Here is a 15,090-nt window from a genome sequence, read left to right as displayed (position 1 = left end):
TGGGAGCTCTGACTCCACGGCTAACGGGAGTGATGGGATCCGGGTTTCCTACTGATCACTCGGCTGCAGAGCAGATGGAGTCCCAGAGCCAAAGGGGCAGTGAATAGGGATGCTGGGCTCCATATCCAGCCCTCACCCTCCTCCACATCCAGGCAGGGCAGGGCCTGTGGCTGCTGTGCTCACCTGAGCCCAGACGCTCACCCTGTGAGAAAACTTTCAGTGCTACAGACTGAATGTGTGTGTCTCCCCAAATTCACATGTTGAAATCCTAATCCCCAACATGTGAAGGTGATAAGGCTGTGAGGGTGGGTGCCCAGGATGGGATTAGTGCCCTTATAGTAATAAAAGAGACCCCGGAGAGCTCTCTCTCCCTTCTGCCAGGTGAGACACAGTGAGAAGATGCGAACCAGGAGGCGGGTCCTCACCAGACACCACGTCTGCCCATTCCTTGATCTTGAACTTCCAAACCTCCAGAACTGTGAGAAAATAAATGTTTGGTGTGTAAGCCTCCCAAGTCTATGGTATTTTTGTCATAGCAGCCCAAGCTACGACGCAGTGAACATAGTCAGCATGTGAGGCATCCACGACAGGCAGGGCTCCTTGCAGACACCTGCTCTAGGGCTCAGCCATCACACTCTGGTGTGAGGTGTGGGTGGGGTCAGGAAGGCCCAGGCTGGGTGTGGGTCCAGTCTGTGCACCAACACAAACCAAGCTGCTTCCCCAGACATTGCCACATCAGGGACGTGGCCTACACACCATTTAGGAACGGCTGTGTTTTCCTGCTGGGGTCACCTGTCTCTTTCTGACAGGTGTGGCCTTCAATCCCTCAGACTCTCAGTCCCTGCAGGGGAATATCGGGGGTGGGAACAGGACTCATCTCCGGGGCTGGTGGACCCCTGGAGCACCACCTCGCTTCCCCCGCCGCACCACCCTGTGTGCCTCTGGCACTCCTGCCTTTACGGTGACGAGGGCAATGGTGTCCGCTTGAGGCTGGGAAATGGGATTCCCCACCCCCGCAAGTTCTGTTTCCCTAAGGAAAAAGGAAAATAACTCTTTGTCCAGACCACAGTTTGACTGAATTAAAAAAAGTGTATTGGATTTCCAATACTAAATAAAAACATGAAACTGTTTTTCAAAAAGCCATAGAGTTTACAGCATCAACTACAGAAAAGGCCAAACAAGTGTGTACAGAAACTAGTTCCCAGCAGCCCTCCAGGCCCCCCTCCAGCAGGCAACAAGGCAACAGACACGTTCGTTCCAGATCTTCCTGAAGGAAGCTGCTGGCCAGCAGCTCAACTAGGACATGACAAGACACACAATGGTTTAATTTCAAAAATCACAGGAAAATGTAAGAAAATGTATTAAATTGTGAAAAGGTGCAATACAGAATAGCTTTCCTATTTCTTACTTTTAAAAAAGTCCCCCAACTTTGAACAGTTATTTAAAAATAGGTCCCTCCCCCCGCCCCAGTTCTGTGGCAGTATGCAGGTACCAAGGCCCTGAGGTAACAGAAGTATCAGGGTTCATGGGAGGGAATGCCCCGAATACCGAGCATGTGTCTTTGGGCAAAAGGTAAGACAGTTTCTGGGGAATCTCGTGCTCCTGGTGTCCAGAGTGCTCTTCTCAGGATCAGCTGAAGTGCACTGCATTTCCAGAATCCTGCCTGGCACTATCCTCCATGACCAGCTAGCAGGGCAGCAGGAGGTCCCGCACTGCTCTTTTCACTGCCCCCAAATAAGAAACAGAGAGTTTATCTCCTAGAAGAGCCAGTGTGCCATGAGACCTAAATGGGGGAAATGACCAGCACAGAAAGGCAAGCGGGGCTCCTGCCTGCTGCAGGCTGAGCGCCCCCTGCTGGTCCCAGCCAGTAAGATGCTAGTTCTTGGCTACATCTCCATCTGCCTTACACAGCTCCCTCAGCCTTACACACTCTCTTCTAGGATTTGCTGGGGAGTCAGGGAAGATGCCTGAGGGTCAGTCCTGTATTTTTTCTTAATATATTCTTAATATATATTAAAAAAACTCAGCTTCTTTCCTTTTAAAGAAGCACACGAGAACCACCTGTAAAAGCCGAAGGTTTCTTGTATGGCTGGCCTCCCAGAGCCCCTCAGAGACCTCCTGCTGCCTTCTTGGAATCAGGGGCTTAGCTGAGCTGCTTGGAGGGTGCGGGGGGGAGCGCTCTCCTGGTCCCCTGCTACTTATGGGACAGTGTTCAGAAAGAACTGCGAGCCTCACTGGTGCTGCTTCATTCTTGCTAACGCCGTCTCCACAGGGGCTCTGAGACGTAGAAACGAGGGCTGGACTGACCGAGGACAGGAACTAGGGAGAAGCAAGGAGTCTTGTGTGGGAACAAAATCCCCACCTTAACATCCGACTTCCCCAACGTCAGAGGGTTAACAGCAGGACAGGGGGTCCATCCTCTTCTCTGATTTCCTAGGAATGTGCCAGGCTTGTGCCCTGAACTCCATCACTCCTGTAATATGATGTCTGACTCCTCAGCGTGGATGTTATTATCAGGATATTACCAAGACACCAGGGCAGCTACATCCTTGAACCCACCTATTGCACAGAAGAACTTTTTTTTTTACTAGATCCAAATGAAACTCCAGTTGCAACTTAGTGACAATAGAGATGGACATGCCAGGACAATAAAGAAGATGCTTCCGTTCTCTGCAGGCTTCTGGAAGAAAGTACAATGACTGAAACATTCACAGGATCTCAGCAGCCCCTCCATTTCCAATTCCCAACCCTCCCAGCCCGCCCCCACCCCAATACTGAAACTGCACAGAAACCAACAAACAAGTCTTTTCAATGTTACATTTCATTCAGATAGATCTGTAATCTCACAGTGATGAGAGGAGAAAGTCAGGCCTTTAATAATTATAAAAAAATAATAAAAAAGCTTACAAACAGCAATGCAGTATTTCCTCCCCCCTTCAAAGTGATGGATTAACAGCTGGTAGAGGATGCAATGACTCAGAATAAAAAATAAAAACAAAAACAACAACAAAAAAAACCAAACCAACCCCTGGAAGAACCCACACTGTCAATGACTTTCCATACATAATTCAAACAAGTAGTCAAATGTCAACCACTTGTGGAGAACACCACGGACTTCCTTGGTTTTGATAGTGTTTTTCTTTTGAAGGTAAAATAAAATAGAACACAAATAAAATTGTACAGAAATGCCAATGTCTACACTCCATAAAGGCGATGCTGTCGCAGCATGAAGACACGGCCTGTCCACCAAGTGAAACATAGGCTGCACTTCTTGCCTCTTCCCTGGACACAACATTCTGGCCCATGGTGCCCAGTCCTGCAGGGTATCGGCAGGCAAAGGGAAGCTGCCTCAACACGGGCGTCTTCCAGGCTGACTGGGAGAAGGCAGGTGGCCAGGCCTGGAGCCAGCCCCACGCCGGGGCACTGGCCGGGCGGCCTGCTGACTCTGTGTTCTCAAGTGCTGTCCTCTGGTGCTCTGTACAACTCCTTGATTTCAAGGCTAAGTCCCAAGACTTCTGGACTCGGGCCGGGAGTCACATCCCGGTCAAGGTGGTCATGCTGTCGTGATGGCGTTTAGGTCCTTCATCAGTCCTTCCAGGTGGGCCATCTCTTTGGTCAGCTCATCTGGTTCATAGCTCTACGGAAAAGAGAACAGTGTTACTGGGCACGATCCAAATAGCCGTCCAGAAGCAGGGCCCACAGAAAGAGGTCACAGTGTCGAGGGATGAGTGAGAAAACTGCTGGACAGCCTGGACTGCCCACGCCCCTACCAGCCCGGCAGAGTCAGAGGCTGCAGGATGCACCCAAGCCTGCAAGCACGCATTTCTTTCCATCGCAAAATACCTTTCCTCCAACTTGTGCTGCCAGGGTCACAAGGACCTCACAGGCCCCACCGCTTGCCCCTTCTAGTCTCTGTTGGAGCCAACACAGTTGGTACAACCCCTTGATCTCTGCGCCCCAAGCTCTCCTCCTGAGAGAGTCCTGTACCAGGAAATGCAGAGGTAGGGCATATTTATTGGAATGCGGGAGTGAAAGATCAAGGAGAGACTCTGTTGATGTTGTTTTGAGAGCAACCACTCAGGCAACTTCCTCTATAGCATCCTGCTCAGGAAAGATCATAAACAGGGGCTGGGGGGTAAAAGAACATGTGGACAGTTCAAACCAAGACAAGAGGATCAGAGAGACAGGCCAGAATTGAAAGGGAGGCAGGTGTGATAAGCTAATCCAAGCAGATCGAGCCTGCGGCACAGCCCAGGCTCAGGGGAGCAGATGAGTGCTCGCCTGTGGAATGAGCGAGCCTGCCCCACACTCTGGGCCAACACGGGAACTCACACTCTCGGAGTCTTCCAGCATCCTTGTGGTCTCCTGCACTTCAGGGGCACTGGGAACCACCACTGGCATAGGAGGCCGGCTCCTTCCTAAAGTCCCGATGGAGGCCGTCTTCACGGCGTGGATGTGATGATTCAGAGCTGCAGGGGGAAAGGGCACCATCAGGGGTGTGTCTGAGCCTGCTCCCCTGGTCCTCACAAAGGTATCTGAGGTCCAGATGCTGCTCAGGGTGAGGGATGCACACACACCCAGCACAGAACTCCTGCTCTGAAAAGGGACTGGAACAGGATGGAAGGAGGGAGAGAGCAGGGCATCCAAGAGCCAGAGAAGATGTTCCGCTTGGCTTTAAAAACTCACCTCTTGGACCAGTGGTTCTCACAGTGCAGAGGTTCCAGGGCCCCTCGCAAAATGTCTGGGAGGGCAAAACTCCTTTCATAATGATACCCAGACACATTTTGCCCTTCCACTGATGGTACAAAAGCAATAGTGGGAAAAACTGCTGGAGCCTTAGCACAAATGAAGGTATTGGCACCATGTTGTAAAGCCATTCATGAACGCACACACGTGACAAGTTTAAAAAAGAGCCAGTGTAATTAACGCAGAAAAAGTTATGTTATGAAATTGATTACCCATCTTTTAAATATTCTAAAATGGAAATACGGGTAAAATACTACTGCACACCAAAGCATGATGGCTGTCTGCAATAAAGGCACTGGTAATTGAGTTGTGAGCTGAACTGTTGCTTTCATTACGAAACACCAATGTTATTAATAGTTCAAAGAAAGACCAACACACAAACAGGTTATTTAGACTTGAGCATTTGGCAGACATTTTCTAGAAAGTGAAAGAAGTCCGTAGGGAAGACAATGGACAGCATTTATTTCCAATGATAAAATTTAAGTTTAAAGTGAAAAATCAGAATTTTGAAAAACTTGTATCTGCTACCATGATCTTGAGGGCTTCCCAATATTTAGACTTTGATGATATTAATGAATGATTTTTAGATACTGTTTAACAAAATGTATCAAGATGTGGAGGGTCTGTATAACTTAGTGAACCAGTACTTTCCAAATGACTGACATGTGGTGTTCAGTACCATGCATTCAAAGTGCAGGCTAGACGGATTTAGGGGACAGAGTACAAATAATTATATGGTTTTGGATTCCACATGACAAAGAAATCGATAAAAAAAATCACAGTTTGCTGAGTTTTGCTGTAGTGTCAAAGAAGAATACCCACAGCAGTCTGAAAAGTTTATATAAATAATCTTTCCTTTCCAGCTACATGTCTGTGAGGCCAGACTTTCTTTGACCAAAACCACACACTGCTTGGTTTAAATGCAGAAGCAGGTGATGACAATCCGGCTGTCTTCTATGAAGCTAGAAACTAAAGAGATCTGCAAAAATGTAAGGCTGCTACTCTTCTCACTATATTTTTATTTTGAAAGTTATTTCTCATGAAAATATGTTATTTACCTCAACGTGACAGATTTATTGCTATTTTTATACGAATACAATAGTTTTAAAATGTTTTGATTCCTAACATAGTGAATAATGACAGGTATAACTCGTGTGAAGAAAAAGTTCCTTTGCAGCTTCAGTAGCTTTTAAGAGTTAAAAAGGGTCCTGAGACCAAAAGCTTGACAACGAGTGACTTATTCTGAAACAAATCATCATAAGAGAGAAATTTGTGTGAAAGAGTAGGAGGCAGAAAGCATGCCTTTGAGGCGAGAGGACCTTTGTTGAGCTGTGTGAACTCAAAGAGTTAACAACCCTTCTGCAGGGTTATTCCTGCAACCTTGGTTTTTTCCTTGCTTCCAAGTCTTGAACTCCCTAATCCTTCTCTAGCTGGCAGGAATCCTATGGAGGCAGGCAGTTCTGGGAGGCCCAGATCGGTTGTTCATACTCATGCCACTGGATTCTACCACCAAGGGTCCTGCACACAAAACATACTTCAGAAAGTCAGCCTTTGCTTCCTGCTGAATTATTCTCTTGTTTATGTATGCTCCCAAAGGAGGAGCCCATATCCTCTCCGAGAGGATAAGGATAGGCTTGGAGGACATGAGCTTTGTTATTCTGCAAAGACGTGGCGACTGGTGTCTTGAGCCAGAGCCACGGGGCCCCTCCGATGCTGCTCTCCTTGCTCACCTTGCTGGGAGAGTAACGGTGTGCTTGGCAACGCTGGATCGTAGGTGGGAGGCCCGGTGGGTGGGATTGCCGGCACAGCAAAGCTCTTCAGTGGGTGGGAAGGGCGAACGTGGGCTGTAGGGAGACTCTGGCCCGAATCTTCCTCTTGGGAGCTGGCCAAGTAAGAAGAGCTGGTAGCACCTTCAGGATCCTGATGATCGGTACAGCATGTTTGAGACGAGGAGGCTGGCATGGTGTCAGTGCTGGGGGTGTTTCGAACAGATTCTACAGCAGGAAAGTCTAAATGTTAGCATTTATTTTACCACTGAACGTATGCACATTCTGGGGTTCTGGCTACCTACCTCTGAGGGCCCCTGAAACTGGCTCAATAAGCACTTCGGGTCAATGCTAGTTCAAGGGAACACAGATTGGCACCACTGCCAAGGCTAAGTAAGAATGGTCTAATTTCAGAGTCCCCCCAGAATCTGTCCACCAGATGCTGGACTTTTTTCACCCATACAGCTAAGTGGTCACAATTTTACAGATTTAAAGCTCTTCTCAGTACTCACTATGGAACACACATAAAGGTTCCTGATATGTTGTCTGTTAAGATGTAAACAAGAAAATTTAAAATTTTATTCACTGACTGACAGCCTCTGAGACTAGCCTTTCTCAGACAACACATCACCAAGGCCTCCTGGGTGCCTGACAAGGAGCAGCTCTGCCCCGAGGCCTGGTGGTCCCTGCAGGAGAGGCCGTGCCACAGGCCCCGCACGCGCGCTGGCAACTGCGCAGCCTCCCCAGAGCCAGAGCCCCATAGCTCAGGTGAGACCTGGACAGCCAAAAAGTCCAAAGGTCTGCCGACGGCTTTAAGATAATGCCACGAGGTGTTTGGGCGTCCAGAGGAAAAAACAGGGGCACAATAGCCTGAAGAAGGGGCAGCTCGGGAAAAACATGACAAAAATCTCAAAATAAGTGAAGAGGCGTCAGAGCTGTTCTGGAAGGCAGCATGCTGGGGTACAAAAAGCACTGGCTCTGGAGTCAGATAGACCTGAATCCTAATCTCTTCCTATGAGCTGAGTGAACTTGGCGGTAACCAAATCTGTTTCTTCACCTACAAAAATAGGAAGAATAACACATAATTTACTGAGGATTAATTAAGAAGATGAATAAAAAGTGCTGAACACGGGGCTTGAATGACTGATAAGACTTTTTTCTTTGTAGATTACCAGGTGCTTACTCTGAGCTAGGCACCACACTAAGTGCTTTATTATTCATTAGCTCATTCAATCCTCATAGTAACACATCAGACGCTGGGAGCCTAAGCATGGCCCAAGGACACAGACCTGATGGGCGGAATTCCGAATCCTGGCCCGAGTCCCAAGCCCAGGCTCCATCCACTGAACACTGCCTGCTCTTCCAAGCCCAGTCCACACGGCCTGATGCTGCACGGGCAGAAGCAGCACCAGTTCCCAGGGCGACCACAAGAGGAAGGCTTTTCACACAGTGTGAGCTGGTGCAGACCACCATCCGCACCCTGAGGAGGGGCCTGGAGGACACCAGGTAACCTGAAGGAAGACCTCCTTTGACTCCTAGAGTCCTCAACCTTATCAAGGAAAATTAACCCTTTTAAGTAGTAATCCATGAACAACCTGCTGAAATCCAACCTCTCCCAGCCTTTGTTGCTGAGGCAGCCATGAATCTGTTCCCTTGGGCTCTCGGGAGATGGGCCATGGTGGTCAAGAGTGCTACTCAAAGATCTGGCCTTGGGTTCCAGCAATAAGGGACTCATACACCCTCCCCGAGTGGTGAAAGCCTGGCTATCTTAACCTCCCAGGCCTAGGTCACTTCTTGTCCTTTCCAGGGCTGCGCTGAAGGTCTCATTTCTCTTGCCTGCTCAGGTCAGCTGTCACCTCACCTGGGGAGCTGCTGGTCCTGCTCTGTGTGATCCTGGGCTGGGTGGAAGCTGATTAGTGAGGGTAACAAAGATGAGGAGAGAGAAAGCACGAGGCTCTAGCCCTGACCATGTACTGGCAGATATGTTAGGACAGCTCTACCACAGCTGCCTCGACTGCCTTACTTAGACGTATAAGCTTCCAAGGGCCAGAGATGGCAGGAAAGGTGAAAAAGGAGAAGAGGCCTGCTTACGCAGAGCAGAGTGCAGTGCAGCCCCAGAGGGCATGGTACGCTGTATTCTCTGTGCAGGGTGCGCCCTGAAATTGCGCAACACCCCCGGCTCACAAGGGAAACAACGCTGTAACTAGAATTTCTACCTCCTGGCTGATCTCTCCGAGTTGTCTAAGACACCAAGTGCACAGTGGCTGGGTACCTGGGCACGTGGACAGTGTGTTTTCTGCATCAGGTGGTAGTGACAACAGTAAACGTCCAAGGAAAAGACAGAAAACACCCTCTAGGCAAGGACGGCCCGGCCCACGATGGGCTCTGCAACACTGGGGTCTAGAGACACAGGGAAATACGATAGTAGCAGAGCTCTGGTCACTCTAGACACCTGCTCTACATTTCAAATCCATCTTCAGAGGCTCTGTTAGTTTTACCTGCTTGTAACCCCTCTGGTTATTAAAACAAGGAACCATTTAGTGGAGGAAATCATTACTTTCTCCTCTTTTTGCTTTCTGCCTAAATACATACAGAACCAAACTTGTATCAACACTGACCCTTTGGGTGAGGGGTGGGTGGGAGCTCTATGCTTCCTGCCCAAACTTCAACCTCCTTCTCGTCCAGGAGGGAGGAGGCAGGGGGCTGACCTGACTGGGAAGACCCTGCCATGCACTTAGGTATGCTCATATCCCAGTGGGGGAGATTTTTCTGCCTTAAAAATGGAGAAATATAGTCAGGGCACAAAAACCTCTTTCTAAGAGCAGGTCTGGAGGGCTGTTTCTGGTCTGTTCTGAGATTATGTCTGCGAGGCAGAGTCTGGTTCTCCATACAGCCTCCCTCAGGCTGTCTTTCCCTAAAGGCAGGAACCCACACCTGGACTGGAGGGAGGGAAAGGCCAATTTCAGACATGAGTTCAAGCAGCATTCTCCAAACAAAGTAAGAGTTTGGGAGCAGGTAACTTTGGGAGTTATCAGGCATGTCTTAGTAAGCTTGGATCTCCATCTGATGCTTTGCGTATGTTTATAACTGACCAAAACTTAAAGGAGGAAGGGATGTTACTGTCAACCCAAGCTTCTAAGCATGAAGTTTTGAAGTTCTTTTAAAAAATGGGATTCACATGAAACTCCCTTATTTTCTAGAACTACCAAAACTCAGCTCTACTACTAACATCTGTAACTATTAAAAGACAAGTTTCAAGTTTCAAATGATGGAAAAAGAGTAAACTGTATATATGAGACATTTTTTTTTAGCACCTTAAAACTGATAAAGCTGTTTCTTAAGATTTTCAAACTGAGACACGGTGGTCTAGAACGGTGTATCTTTACATACACTGCAGATTGTTAGGCTAATGTCCCATCTATTTTCAGAGATGATCTATGCTTGGGAGCCCTTTTAAATTTCACTCCACTAGGCAATCTTGAGGTTTACAATCTGCATAACTCCAGTGTGGCAGCTGGCCCTGCTGCCCCCAGGTTGTTGCTCTTACTTTGATTCCCGGCAGATATATGTAATTAAGAGCTCACATTAGAAGTACCTTACGGTTGCCCTAAGAATTCTCCCACCATTAGGCAAAGGCAACCTCTAGTGTTTAAAAATCATCCAGATTACATTTTCCTTTCAAAGTGAAGGATTAAACAAACTGAAAATATGATGGAATTAAGATGCAAGTTGATGGAACAAGACATGGCTGTGTGATTACAGTTATGTTTCTTACTAAAACAACACCTTGCCCTGAGTACTTAAAACTCTGGGAGAAACATGAAGTGAATTTTATAGAAAAAAACTTGAGTCAGTAACAGAAATGTTATGATAGACAGATAACACTGACAAAAACTCCAAATCCTTCTAAGTGGGGCAGGTCCTCCCCCTTGCAGCTTGCCGACTCTTTCAGAATGCTTTCAACCTGGCGCTCCATCCTCATCTCTCACCTGTGGAATTGGCCCTGTCTGAAAGGGACATGGATGTGCCAATGGGCCATGGGCTGCCCGGGTGGTAGAGATGACTGCGAGCTGGAGAAGCGAGGCTGCTGGAGTGGAAATGATGGTGAGGGTTATCGAGGGAATGGATGGGATGGGCACTAATCACAGCTGTGAATGAACACAAGACAGAGAAATGCTTAGCATGCTTGCACGGACACACACACGTCACAGTCAAGAGCAGTGACCCCGCACCCCCTGCCCCTGCAGTTCCACCATTCCCTGGTTTTGCGGTGGCAGCTTAGGCAATTAGCCACGGGTTTGGGCCATTAGCTGTGGGTTTTACATTTGTCTTTAAAAAAAAATCAACACACTCTTATGCATATGTCTCTATATATACACAGAAATAAAAAAGCCTGATAATTTTTACTAAAATGTTAACACATTATCTTGTAGGGAAGAGTGGTGAAGATTTTTTTTTTTAATTTCTTTTGGTTTATCTTTATTTTCCAATTCTTCTACAGTAAACATGGATTACATGAGTTATTAAAAATACCTACTTGAATATGTCACAAAGTATAAACCCATAAGCCAACAAATGATGGTTTTGGTATCTATAATTTTTTTTCTCCTGCTTATAAAGATAGAAGTCCCTTTTCCTTAGAGTATATTCCTAATTCATTCTGTCTTTTCTTACTTGCTGAGTGAAGCATGAAATAGGTATTTAGGCTGAATGAATAAGTGACTGTTTAATCAGTTTTCATATCTTAAAAGGAATGCAAATGGAAATGAACTGTTAAGGTCCAATCTAGTAGTAGAAGCATGAAATACAGGCCTAGGGCACCATCTCTTCCTGCTTCCAGTCTGGGACCTTAGCCATATCTACTCACATTTTAAAATATAAATGGATTTTTTTCTAAATTCTCTCTTTCCTTCCCACACTAGCTAAGGAATTCAATTTGCTGCATTTAGCAAATGAATCCACATTTTCACACAGATATTCCACATACAACTTTCTAAGAATACAAAGTGCTTCTTTAATGAGCTTCCTTATCGATCCCAGAGATGGAAAAACAAAATCAGAAGCACAGCCGAGGTACAAACTTTTCTTAGGTACTCCCTTAGAGTAGCTGTGGAAACACTAAGTTTAACATCAAGATGGTGGTGGTGTAATTGCTAAGTCATGTCTGACTCTTGCGACTCCATGAACTCTAGCCCGCCATCAAGATAACCAGTTCTAGATTCTCGAAATAGGCAAACAGGTAGGGTTGATCAGAAACAAGTGGGATCTTTCCCACCCACCCTCCCCTTCCCTTTAGCAAGGACTTCACAAACTTTGTGATAAAACTCAGTTAGCCCTTGGATTCTATTAAAATGTCAGGTCACCAAGAGTCTCCCTGATCTTTGGCAGCAGGGGGGGGCACTCAACATTACTTAGGTGAGGAAAATCCCAGGCAATACAATAGAGGGCCTTTGTTCTGCAGCATTCTCCTCACCACGTTCAAGCAAGCAGGTGGCACAGCCAGCCAGGGACCCTGGAGCAGGGCCACCCTCTCCCCTCCTCAAGGCCTGGGAAACTAATCAGGGGCTTTCCCTGCTCTCAGGGACCAGAAAGTGAAGGCGGGCCCCTGGAATAAGATACAATGTGGTAAAAGCTGGCTGAGGAGAGGTCTCAGGGCAGCTGGGCAGTCAGCATCTCCTCCATGGGAAGACAGTAAGTTTTCAGAAGTGGGGTGTTTCAGAATCAGTGTTTTTCACAATTAAGGCCAGGGTGGGGGGAAAGATGCCTGACGTTTTACCCAGGAAGTGCAACTTGAAAGTGTTTTAGGTATAGAGACTCTCACAAAAGTAAAACAAAGCTGATTTTTGTTAAGGCTTTGTCAGTTTTTCCAAATTTAGTAAACCAAAAAATAAATAAAAGAATGTGACAGTGCCTGTCCGGAATACAGTTGGCAAGCATCAGCTATTAGTTGAATCAGAATCCACTGCTTCTGTGCAAGGCCTTTGATGGAACCTCATCCCACCACCACTAAGCCATCCCAGCAGTGCTCAGACATTTATAGCCACGGTAGGTGGATGGGGGATGCAGCCTCCAGGGAATCCTGGCTTGTAAAAAAGGACTGAAGCCATGTGGGGAAAAGCATATCTCAAGCCTGATCCCAAGTATATCTGGGCACTTGGTATCAGATTCTTGAATTAAAGATTCCACTCACTCAGCTGCTGGGGCACAAATGAAATAACACTGTATATTTATACGTACTCCTTCCCACCACCAAAAAAAGAAAAGGAAAAAAAAACAAAAACAAAAACCAGGAATGCTGTCAACTAGTACAGCTTATCTTTTCTCTGTAACATATTTAAAAGTAACAACTCTAGGAATAGGGTAGTCAAATTTTACAAGTTTTAAAAATAAGCTAGTTCAGGCAAGAACTAAAGCCTTATATAAAACAATCAACTAGTCAAGCTACCATCTTCTTATAAATCAAAAGTAACTAGAATGAACTAATCTACTCTTTTTGGAGGTTCCCCTGGTGGCTCAGATGGTGAAGAATCTGCCTTCAATGTGGGTGACCCAGGTTCAATTCCTGGGTTGGAAAGATCCCCTGGAGAAGGAAATGGCAACCCACTCCAGTCTTCTTGCCTAGAAAATCCCATGGACAGAGAAGCCTGGGAGACTCCAGTCCATGGGGTTGCAGAGAGTCGCACATGACTGAGTGACTAACACTTTCATTCTTTTTGGACATTGCTAAGCCTGGGGACCTTGTCCAGGGAATGTCTGAGGAGAGGAAAACCTGTTTTCCTTGCACACATCCAAGTACAGGCCCCTCTTCTTATCATGGACCCTAAGCAAAAAGTACTTTGTGCAGAAATGAACTATTAGTAAATGAGTCTTTAGTCTTCCAAGGCTGATTTTTAGACTCTTGCGCGAGCGACAGCGTGTGTGCAGACAGGACGTTCTCAGGGATCCCACTGGTTTCCAAGTTTACAGCGCCATCTTCTGTGTGTAGGATATCTGTGATTATTTAAAATCTCTGTCACTTGTGGACAGACATGGCCGACAGTCCTGAAATGGGACATCTTTTAAGAAATGAATAAAAAATCCCAAAGCTCATTTAGGTTAAACTGAAAAGTGATTTTTCAGGATTTAAATCTAGGTCTGACACTCAAATGGTGAAGAATCTGCCTGCAATGCAGGAGACCAGGGTTCGATCCCTGGGTCAGGAAGATCCTCTGGAGAAGGGAATGGCAATGCACTCCAGTATCCTTGCCTGGAGAATCCCACGGACAGAGAAGCTTGGCGGGCTACAGTCTGTGGGGCTGCAAAGAGTCGGACACAACTGAGCAACTAACACAATGACTGACAGTATTAATGTTTGCTGACCTACTGTGCAGCCCAGAGCAAATTTCAAGATTAAATAGTTTCTTACACTTGGATTTGGTATTGGTAGGCAGGTGGCTGCTTATCTCTTTAGAATGGCTCAGAGGACCCTCAGCTGGAAGCCCCATTGTGCCAGTTCATCTGAAAGGCTTCCTCATCTTGAAAACAGTAACAAGGGAGAAGAAACACTAGTGGAAAACGTAATTGGTTTGTCCCATTGCATTTTGGTTTTTAATCATGATTATATACTTGAGTTTCAAATACTGCAGGAGGCTGGGCAACTTTTATGCTTATCAAAGTGAGGCACAGGTCAAGCAAGGTTGAAAAATATTGCTGTAAAAACAGAAACTCCATGCTATCTACCTCAAACTCCTCTAAAATATACAGTCTATTGATTAAAAAATATTCTGCAATGCCTATCAACACTGATCATGTATCGGGAAGCCTAAGGAACACTGTGACATCTGGCCATCCTTAGCCCCAGCCTAGAGCGATGACGCCCCATCTCTCCTGAAGAGACTTGATCTACTTTTAAAGAGACTGGTTACTTCCCTAATGCCTGGGAGACTTGTGGAAGTTGGCCTTGCAGTTTATTTACACTGAAATTAAAGAAGCTACTAGTAAGAATAAACACTAATCACAAAATATGGCAAACGTTTGATTCTTCTTCTCTCAAGGTGCCAAAGCTTTGGTAGATCAATTTTTGCATTAGGATCAAGTGAAGTCAAAGAGATCATTTGTAGCTGTTCCCCAATATGACTGGATAATTGGCAGCACTTGGGAAAAGAGAAGCTTTTAACTTACGCTGGGGTGGCTGGGAGTCAAAGGGCATCATCATTTTTGGTCTCATTCCCCGCCTTCCTGCCAGTGTAGACATGCTGTCCTCTGATTCATGCCCTAGACATCAAATATGGAGGTTGGTTACAAACATGCATCTAGGCCAGTGAGCAGCCTCAGCAGTAAAACATTTCAAGTGAAGGAGATTCAGGACTCACAGACACAGAGTAGGGACAAGGTGTTTTCGCAGGAAGTGAAATAAAGAGGAAAATGAGCATCATCACATTACAGGAACCCCTGCTGAGTCAATAAAGTTGACACGATGCTGCCTATCATGTTTCAGTGCAGGTCTGTGAGGAAGAGCAGGGAGACCAAGAATATGCCAGACACGACAATGAGAGCTGGGCTCCAAGTGAAGGGATGGAAATGCGCAGACATGTGCTAG

General features: G+C 46.5%; 1 protein-coding gene across 7 annotated transcripts in view; it reads right to left on the bottom strand.

The window, feature by feature from the left end:
- Positions 1–1,069: 1,069 nt before the first annotated feature.
- Positions 1,070–15,090, bottom strand: part of NEO1 (neogenin 1) — a 240,569-nt gene continuing 226,548 nt past the window's right edge. For 4 of the 7 annotated variants that reach the window (XM_061430300.1, XM_061430303.1, XM_061430301.1 and 1 more), the window contains exons 24-27: positions 14,673–14,765; positions 6,477–6,740; positions 4,333–4,469; positions 1,070–3,637 (exon numbers count right to left, since the gene is read on the bottom strand). In XM_061430300.1, coding sequence (XP_061286284.1) covers positions 3,554–3,637; positions 4,333–4,469; positions 6,477–6,740; positions 14,673–14,765 — 578 coding nt within the window. In that variant the 3' untranslated portion in view covers positions 1,070–3,553. Of the gene's footprint in view, positions 3,638–4,332; positions 4,470–6,476; positions 6,741–10,501; positions 10,661–14,672; positions 14,766–15,090 lie in introns of all 7 variants that reach the window. The other 3 variants (XM_061430297.1, XM_061430299.1, XM_061430298.1) reach the window with 1 other exon arrangement.

This window comes from Bos javanicus, chromosome 10, assembly GCF_032452875.1.
Source record: "Bos javanicus breed banteng chromosome 10, ARS-OSU_banteng_1.0, whole genome shotgun sequence".
Taxonomy (NCBI): Eukaryota; Metazoa; Chordata; class Mammalia; order Artiodactyla; family Bovidae; genus Bos; species Bos javanicus.
Note: the sequence above shows the minus strand (reverse complement) of the source record. Positions and strands in the feature narration are given on the sequence as shown.